Below are 10,460 nucleotides of genomic sequence, written 5' to 3' on the forward strand. Positions count from 1 at the left end.
AATTACTGTAATGTTTGTTTTAGGTATAGTTTTTTATTTACGACCCACGTCGAGTTTGCAACGGTGTTATTATTGTAAATATCTGTATTTTTGCAAAAAATTGCAGTTGATTCAAATACAAATTCAAAATATCTTTATTCATATAGGTCTATTACAGAGTCTTATGATTTGTCAAATCTACCATCACTTCGGAATGACTTCGACGAGAAGAAACTCGGCTAGTATTCTTTTCTAATAAATATTGTACATTGATGTTACTGTATATTTTTTTATTAAAATTAACTCATGTTTGACTTTAAAAGATTTTAATTATTTCAAAATCCAATTCGTGTATTGCTCATTGTAATATTAAAATTAATTTATACCACAAACTTTTTACATAAATTGTGTTTCAATTAATTGTTAATTATTAATAATTAAATGTGATTTATCTATTTAGTGTTTCAGTTTGCCAGTTATTTTATCCGAATAATTTTGAATAATAATTAATTGAATCTGTGTACTGCACACTGGACGGTAGAGGAAAATATTAATGCAAAAAACTTGATGTTCATAAGCGGTTAAAATATCCCACATAAATGATTTTTTTATTTAATTTGAGTGAACAATAAATATAATTAACACAACTTATAATACAAATATAATTATAATAACAAATAATTTAATTGTTAATTTATTAAACAATTAAATCCATAAATAATAATTAAATTGCATGCATTGTGTAAATATTTAAACTGATACACTTATACTTTACAACGAATAATAATTACTTTCTAATTAAAATATAAAATAAATATAATTTGTAATATTAAAATACACAAATATCAATACAGAAGTTACGTCGTATTTTTTTAAATTTAACATACTGTGTTTAGTGACTGCAAGTAACTCCTTTACCTTGACACACTACGCAAAATGATTTGTTTTGAACTGTTTCATATATTTTCAACGTACTTTGAAATATCAAATATTATTAATTACGGCACAAAAAAGTGATAATTGTACGTATAAAACAAATAATTGAATTATATGTTTTATTACCGCTATATAGACCTAAACTACACTAATCATAGCTTCTACTTAGATTACTAAACAACTAACATAAATACATAAATGCATGTTTTAAACACAACTAGTGCTTTTTAGGTAACAAAATCTAACTTTGCAACACGGTAGGAAACTCCAATAGGCATGAGATAATTTCTAATATGCATATTTATATGTCACATATTATATACATACAGCTGCGTGTTGTGTCCTATAAATGGATGTAACTACTAGATAAAAAATAAATAACTGCTTATTATGAGGTAAAAGATCGTATATCATGACGTGTTCGAATATTCTTGTTTGAAGGCAACGAATTAATGATAAAAGTTATATTCTATTCTCGGTATAAAAAAAAAATACTATAAGTGAGTTGTACAATTCATGTAATTGGAGAACTAAATAAACCAAGTACATCTGCATCGAGCTATTATTGTTGAGGTTTTATGTACAATTCTTTTTTCTATGTCAATTTTTAAAAAGAGAGAATGTCGTATTTTCATGCGTGAATTGCATACTTAGAAATTTTGCAATAAACAATTTTTTTTCTGTTCCGCTTTTGTACTAATTTTTCCTTTCTTAAAACGAGCCGTTCACAATTATTTCAAATCTTCCCAATTCAGTAATTTGGGAAAATGTAACAAAGTTAGTTGTTCTTTTTTTATTTCCACTTTGTACACACAATTATTCATCATAATATTAATACGCGATGCAAAAACTTTATAACCATTTCGACCACTTGGCGTAAATTACAACCATAATTATATATATAATTTTTAAACCATAATTTAACATTTATTTATATACAAATAATATATACTCTCAATTTAACTACAGATTTTAACAATAAACAAAAACGTTTATATGCGTGTGTGTGTCAAATATATGGTACTTTTTCTTTATTAATTTAATGTGTTTTTAATATAATATTGAAAAACATTAGGATTTTGCACTCCTTCCTTGTTCCTTTACTATATGTGTTAAAAATATTAGTAAGTAAGTAAGTCGTTTATTTGCATTACAGACAAGATAGTAAACAATTAAGCCAATGAGGATATCTAAAAAATGAGGATATCAGGCAGCGCTGTAATATGCCTTTTTACAGTAGGCATGCAAATTTTTATCACTAAGCCTAAAAATCACATATGTTATAACAATTATATTCTAATTTAATAGTTATCGATTATTATATAATATTTTTACAATTATTATTATTATTTCATCACATTACATTTTTATTCATAGTAATTATAATTTAAATAATCATCTATAGAGTAGATACAGTGCACTAACAGCCATTTAGTCAATTTGTTTTTAACGTTCGCGCAAATTATGTAAAAAGCTTCACTTATTAATATATAGATATGAAATAGGTATGAAAATTATTTTTTTCACAATTATGCTTAAATTGAAAAATTAATTAAAAAAATATTCCCGTAGGTCGTCTTTTAGTTGCTGGATATATCCAAGTTAGTATTTTTAAAGTTTTTTATTTACCTACCGCTCAGATCAGTCTACAGTTTCAATTGATGGCAAGAAATTCAACTGGATTCCTTTTTTTAAAGTAATTTTAGCATTGCTAAATGTAATGAAAATTTGTAACAAGAAAATCAATTCTGTATCAATCAATAATTCAATCATTTCAATCATATGCATGAACTATTGACATACAGGTTTGTTATTTAAGTTATCGCTTACTGAGTAAATATGTTTTGCAATATAAATTAAAAGTTATTTTTTTAATATAATTCTAGAGTATTCTTTGGAATATCCATTCACAATTTCAACACCAAGAACAAAGTTGTCTTTAATTCGAGTATTAATGTTATGAGTATAACCGATTTTTATAAATATTTTTATTTTTGAAAATAAGTGTAAATTTCTACTTACATACAGAATAATATAGTTTATATCGTGAATCAACGGTGAGAATTTTTTTTTATACTACGGTGGTGATAATCAAGCATACATATAATATTTGTTTGCTTTTAAATTAATAAAAAAAAAATTACACACACTAGTGAGAATATTTATACACATTTCTAAGATTAGTCTTTGGTAATAGAAGCCTTACATACATTTTAATTCATATTATATTTATTATTATTGTCTTTATCACTATATGTTTGTTATTTTATACTTTTCTCCTATTTTCATATTACATATATATTCGACATTTAAATCTGTTTCTCTATGGTTGTCTTGAAAAAAAACTTTCAGCAATAAGACCGCTATCTTGTAACTATACATGTGTTCTTTAATATATTGGTTATCTATTTTCATTACTGTACATTACATAGTATAAAACAAAGTCGCTTTCGCTGTCTGTCCGTCCCTATGTATGCTTAAATCTTTAAAACTACGCAACGGATTTTGAAGCCGTTTTTTAATAGATATGAGTGATTCAAGAGAAAGTTTATATAATACATGTACACTCGTACGAAGTCCAGATGAGTAGCTAGTTACAAATAAAGTAGATATATATTTATAGATGATAATGAAATAGTGCACCCGTCTGCGCTAACGGTTTACGCTGGTGGGGCACCAGTGGAGGATGATAAGATGAGAATGAGGTCAGGTCAGTTAGCCCATCGTGACAAATTCACAAATAATTCATCACGATGGTTTCCAGGAGGAATCGCATGGAGGTCAACTTGTTTTCGTACATTGCTACCAATAAGATCATCAATCCACATTACTAACAATCCAGTTTCCATCCAATAACATATATTCTATCTATCTATCTACAGTGCCGGGAAATTGAGAGAAAATTCAATACACCGTAAGGCTACGGCGTAGGTAATTGCGTAGTAGCTAGGCCGCTCGTAGCACGGGAGCGCTACAGACCTTGTAGCATAGTAGCTACGAGATTTTTGTAAAGCGTAGTTGTAATTAGGAGTACCTTAATTGGGTCATACTATGTAATATTATCTTATCTGTGGTCATACTAATATCAATGTCTATGTTTATCTGCCTGTCTGTTTATCACTTCTTTTCTAATATGTGTACTTAATGTTCATATGATTCATTCAACTGTTGTATCCTAATATATCTCAGGTAACTCACACAGCGCCATCTAATCCCAAGTTAAGTAGTATAGCGATAGTATGCCAGTCTGGCGATTTAGGGCACCACCCTACTTCCGATGGTCGCAGGTTCGTCACACGGTGCAAACGTATTCATGAGTATGATTGTTTGTATCAGTCTGGGTGTTATCTGTGTTTATTATGTATGTATTTATAAAAAAATGTTTCTCTCTCTTCCTAGTTACATATCCCACATGGTAGTGGGGTCAGATTTCCTTGTCCACGCCGCTTTTACCTGTCCCAGACATCGTCTTCAGAAAATTCGCATTCCACCATGTCTCCCGCAATTACATTTTCCCAACCCATTTTTTTATAAAAAAAATGTATCTATCTATATATATTTAAATCAGTTGTCCAGTAGGTATGTCCTACCCATAATATAATTTGCTTAGTGTTTAATTATTCATTGATATTACATATTATTATAGTTAATTTTAAACTTTCGTGTTTAATATACATTATTTAAATTATTAACCGGGTCTTAACACGAATAATTTTATGGCAAATAAAGGTATTTACCTCTCTCGACGTTTCGACTAGGTTGCACTAGCCGTGGTCACGAGCTGACTGGAGTAACAGCGATGTCAATGTAGATAGGTGACAGCAGTTTTTTCTTTATCTACCGTCACTAGATTGTTTAACGAAAGTTCGCGACACACAGCACTCACGGTATCCGTACATATTTATTTGCCATAAAATTATTCGTGTTAAGACCCGGTTAATAATTTAAATTACATATTATTATACTAGCTGGCGTCTACAAATGCATTCGATGACGAAGTTGCAATCATCACTAACTAGCTTCTAATATTAGTCAGCAAATAATTATTACATTTACTAAACTTGTCCTCTACTTGTACATCTTGTGAAATCATTACACAGTATAAAATAAAGTCGCTGTCGCTGTCTGTCCGTCCTTATGTATGCTTAAATCTTTAAAACGCAACGGATTTTGAAGCGGTTTTTTTAATAGATAGAGTGATTCAAAAGGAAGGTTTATATATATAATACATGTACACCTGTGCGAAGCCGGGACGAGTATCTAGTTATAAATAAAACAGACAAAGGAATGGAAAATATAATTCAGATATGCATGAGCAATTTCTCGTTTTATATAAAAGTTACTTCACTTCAAAGAGATCTAAGGAGGCAATTCAAGTTTTTTTTAAAACATGTTCCGATTCACTCATGCCGAGTTTTTATATGATTGAATAAAAAATAATAAGACATTGTAGTTACTTGGCATTTGTCGAGTTTTAAAAATCTGGAAACCATAAGCATATGCTTGTGAACGCATATTCTTGTTCTTGAAGTTTGGAATGATTCTTTAAATATTTCGCCTTTTTATATTGCATTTTTTTTTTACAAAATAAAGTTTTCGCTTGGAATTTTTAAAAAGATTATAGAATAGAATAGAAATAGTATGTACGAGCTACTATTCTATTATATTCTACCTCGGTATAAATAATAATATTCGTAATATTTTTAATTTTAATCACTCCAAATGAGAACTTATTGCAACTGACTGAAACTGAAAACCCAGTTAAGCATAACAACTTAAAAATGTACAATATATCAACTAACAATTTTAATATGTTTATAAATAAGTATAATTTAATAAGCATATTTATATTTTATTGAAAATAAACGAACATCATTTATTTATTTCTTAATCTCCTTCAAAAGCAAATAAAAGTGAATCATATCGTAGTCCAGGATATTTTTATCGCTTTCTCATAATAAGGACGCACAGATTTATTAGAATTCAAATAATATACGCTACGTATTATGAATTATAAATAATAATATATGTGGGAAGAAGGAAGGAAGTTGATGGGAATATTAAACGGATATTTTATGTTGGGCTAAAAATGACTTGTATCCAGAGCCGTAAAATATTAAATAAAAAAAAATATATTACGGCATATTTATATGACAACCGATCTTTTTATATGTAAATACGTTCATATTATACATAGAAAATACCTGGACCAATACAAACAATTATACTCGTGTATACAAATGTTTGTATTGAGCGAGGAAACCCGCGAGTAAAGCGGTGTGCTAAACTGCTAGACTACCGAATCCGTCATAATATTTAGTTCTGTAACGCATATTTGTACTGTCTAATTAAAATTGATCATATTAGTATAACTACATGATAACAATTAACAATATCAAAATTTTAATACAATAATAACTCATTGATAAAAATAAACTTCTATTCTACCTTTCCAAAGCCGTATAGCAATCAAATGACGGCACGTTATTTTTGCAATGACAATAGTAGTAGGCGTTTTGAGACAGCAATTATAGATCGAACGTCAGATATCAGGTATTGTTCGAAAAACAACTTTTATATAGGGTGTATATTTATTCATTGCTATAAGTAAACTAATGACTCACGGCTCCGCACAGGTGTACAGGCTCTGAAGAAGATCGTATCTTAATATTAAATTACAGGTGCAGTCTGTATTAATTTAAGAACTAAAAACCGAATAGGAAAACCAGTTTATTAAAAAAATATTTATTTACTGTAGTGTTGCAATCATCACGACAATAACAGTTTACAATTTCCTAGACTAGCCTATCTATCTATCTATCTATATGACTAGACTATCTAGGATAACAATTGTGAATATCTTACTAATATTATATGCGAAAGTTTGTGAGTATGGATGCATGTCTGTTATTCTTTCACTCAAAAACTACTGAGTAGATTTTAATGAAACATTACAATAATATAGGTTATACATCAGACTAACACATAGGCTATAAATTTCAAGCAAGTGAAACCGCACGCAATTCTCTTGAAATTACAGGAAATAATAAAGAAAAATGTCCAGTCGAGTTTACGTGGGTTGCAGCGCCGTCGTGGTCCTGATGGTAGCCTTAGGAGGAGCAGCCGATGTCTACGAGGACCCGCCTCCTGACGAGGTGGACACCGATTTGGCCTCTATGGTAAGGCAACCCTTGACAATTCTCGTAACCCCATTCTAGCTAAGCAGAGCTTATGTTATGGGTTCTCAAGAAATTATAGAAATTATGTATGTATTTATAAAAAAAATGTATCAAGTATACATTCAATTAATTCATACAAATATTTGTATCGTGCGGCCAACATTTGTATTCCTGACTATAATTGTTTGTATTGGTATGGGTCTGTTTTTTATGTATATTTTGTATGTATTTCCAAAAAAAATGTATCTAAGTATATCTATCAGTTGTCTAATACGCATAACACAAGCTCTGCTTAGCTCGGGAATAGATGGCGCTGTGTGAATTGTTCAAGATATTACTATTATACATTGACAATACCGTGTGGTCATGTGACCACCGTGTTATGACTTGTTACCATTCCTGAACTATGGACTAAGACTCTGTTCACAAAGTGTCATTCAGAAGTCGTTAGATATTAATACATTTTATTTTTTATATTATGTATAAATTTGGTAGAAAGGGGTTGAAAACCATCGCCGCACAGGAGCATAAATAAATATAAAGCAATAAATAAATATTATTATTATTATATGCCAACAGATATAATAATAATAATATTGATTTATTGCCAGAACAAAAGATAGATATAAATTTGAGTTCGTACACTGTTTGTTGAACAAGGACTATAAAAAATAGAGTTTAATAAAACTACGTATAAAATAGCAACAGTAGTACCTCACACTGCGTATTCTGGACAAAAGCTGCTGACTCAGCTGATGCTGTGAGCGTAACGTTTACACGTACGCTGCACAGCGCTGATTTTCAGTCAGTCCCTCTCATTTAACGAAATATTTTTTTTTTTTTAATAATGGGATTACGCTTGGTCTTACCTCATCTGATGGTAAATGATGGCAAGACCTAGGATGTAAGCGCGCTACATATATAGGATGTAAGCGCGCCCAGAAGATATCTATTTACCGTAGACTTGAAGAATCCGGGGTTGTATTTCTCCGGGAACACAAAAGCTGGAAGTGTGTTCCACTCTTTGGCAGTGCGTATTAGGAAGGTCGATGCGAACCGCTCAGTGCGAATGTGCGGAATTTCCACGACGTACGGATGAAGTCCCAGTGTTGGTCGTGTAGTTCCGTAAATAAAATTATGCGCGCTGCTTAACGGTCCAAAAATTAATATTTTTTACATAGAAAATACAAATAAAAAAAAAGATATACATGTAGATGAAATATCGTAAAATACATATACATACATATGCTGAACCGGGTTTTTTTGCCGCCTATAAGACGAGGAAAAATGTTAGGACACTTGATACGGCACGATGATTTCATGAAAATTATTATTGAGGGGAAAATAGAAGGAAAGAGGGGGAGGGGAAGACCAAGGAATAGCTACATCAAACAAATTGAGGAGAAAATGGGAGTCGTGTCGTATCAAGAATTAAAGAGCATGATGGAAGATCGCGGAAAGTGGCAAGAGCTCCACCGACAAGAGCGTAGCTCTTAAATTATGAATGAATGAATGAATAATTAAGTATCGTTTAAATGTATTTTCTTTTATGTAATTTCATTGGCAGCAATACATTTATGTATTTATATATTTGTACACCTTACATGAATTGACATAGACAAAATGTTTTAACAGCAATTCCTGCACTAAACTCTAAAACTAACGGGTAATGTCGGAGGAATCAGAAATCTTTATCTACAGAAACTATAACTTAATTATTTATATTATTAATCGGGTTTTTACACGAATAATTTTATGGCAAATAAAGGTATTTACCTCTCTCGACGTTTCGATTAGGTTGCACTAGCGGTGGTCACGAGCCGACTCTTAACTTAATACAGGCTCCACATCAACTAGGTAAAACTAACCAATATTAAATTGGAATGAAATTTACAAAGAACAATAAAATAAAAAAATATATTCCTATTTTTTTTTATTCATACTTATTTCACAGGAACGAAGCAATATTGACATGGGATCTGAATCACGGAATGGACTGTTGCCAAGCTCGAACGATGTTCTGCTGTACCATATAGTCGACGAGCTGCCGCCGATTGGTGAAAACTCAAAATTAATGTATGGGTAACGCCAGAAATCTTTGCATAGTATAAAATAAAGTCTCTACCGCTGTCTGTTCATTTAATTGCAGCTGTGGATTTAATGCAGTTTTTAGTAATAGATAGAGTGAGTTAACAGAAAGGTTTATATGTATAACCCGTGTATATACATGTAGTACCCGTGAGAAACTGCCGCGGGTAGCTAGTTATATACATAATAAAACAATCAGAAACCAATATGCTACTATAAAATATTAGTTAAAAAGGACTCCGATCAGCATATTGCTGCAACCGAAGCTACAGCGCTGATTTCAGCGGAGGCCTTAGGGTAAATAAAGCAAATAAAACAAATTACAAAAAAAACACGTGTTATTTTCTTTTATAGGAGAACTTGGCCCAAAGACGAGAACCCAATGACTCAAGAAACAATGACGCCCTACTTGGTGATGTTGAAGGAACCCATGAAGAAGAGACTGTTAAGCATTTTGGGGAGGATTAGGGGCGGGAAGACAGTGAAACCGCAGCGAAAATGGAAGCCCAGGCAGGCAAAACCAAGTAAGGATTTGTAATAATTAGAAACATCCAACTGACAGTATACCCATACAACACTGATATAAATACATAGATATGTTTTTGTAAATACATACATAATATACATAAAAAACACCCAGACTGATACTAACAATCATACTCATGAATACAAATGTTTGTACCGTGAGAGGATTCCAACCGACGAACATCGGAAGTAAACCTGTGTGTTAAACCGCTAGACCACCGACAACGCCATCAAATATGGACTAATAATCCATTGCTAGCGATGCACCATGTCAGGTTGACCTCTACACGGTTCACCCTGGAAACCATTATGGTAAATTATCATTTGCCAAGATAGACTACTGTAATGACCCGACCTCCTGCGTAACCATTATCATCCATAAAAATATCACACAAAAGTCCACAAGTCTTTTTATATTTACATGTTATTTATTGTCTAGATTCCGTCATGATATGCTACTTCAAGCTATGTCCAATGCCGGCGCCCCGGCCAATTTAAACAACGAATTCCGCAATAGAAGAGGAACTTTATCTATACAACTGTAAAAAAATCTAACAATAACAATAGTGTCGTTTGTATATTTTAATAAATTGTAGATTTAAAATGTGCGCAAGTCGCAAATATTGTCCATTCATAAAATGTACACTAAAAGATAAGTTTTCTAATTTTCGATGTTGCCATTGCATATTTGTTTGTTTTATAATGATAAGGTTATTTTTAAATAAACAACATAATATATAATTCGTGTTTTCT

At 31.1% G+C, this 10,460-nt stretch overlaps 1 protein-coding gene across 1 annotated transcript; it reads left to right on the plus strand.

The window, feature by feature from the left end:
* Window positions 1-6,971: 6,971 nt before the first annotated feature.
* On the plus strand, window positions 6,972-9,720 carry LOC131854392 (uncharacterized). Its single transcript, XM_059205507.1, has 3 exons — window positions 6,972-7,094; window positions 9,049-9,176; window positions 9,537-9,720. The coding sequence occupies exons 1-3, from the start codon at window positions 6,972-6,974 to the stop codon at window positions 9,718-9,720; spliced, it is 435 nt and encodes a 144-aa protein (XP_059061490.1).
* The last annotated feature ends 740 nt before the right edge of the window (window positions 9,721-10,460 follow it).

This window comes from Achroia grisella, unplaced genomic scaffold (assembly GCF_030625045.1).
Source record: "Achroia grisella isolate CSIRO2021 unplaced genomic scaffold, CSIRO_AGI_Agris_v1 utg980, whole genome shotgun sequence".
NCBI classification, from domain to species: domain Eukaryota; kingdom Metazoa; phylum Arthropoda; class Insecta; order Lepidoptera; family Pyralidae; genus Achroia; species Achroia grisella.

Bases quoted from the DNA above. Each gene is read 5' to 3' on its own strand.
- LOC131854392 (XM_059205507.1), top strand. From the start codon at position 6,972: ATGTCCAGTCGAGTTTACGTGGGTTGCAGCGCCGTCGTGGTCCTGATG. The intron at 7,095-9,048 runs GTAAGGCAACCC...CTTATTTCACAG, and splicing joins ACACCGATTTGGCCTCTATG to GAACGAAGCAATATTGACAT. The intron at 9,177-9,536 runs GTAACGCCAGAA...TTTCTTTTATAG, and splicing joins AACTCAAAATTAATGTATGG to GAGAACTTGGCCCAAAGACG.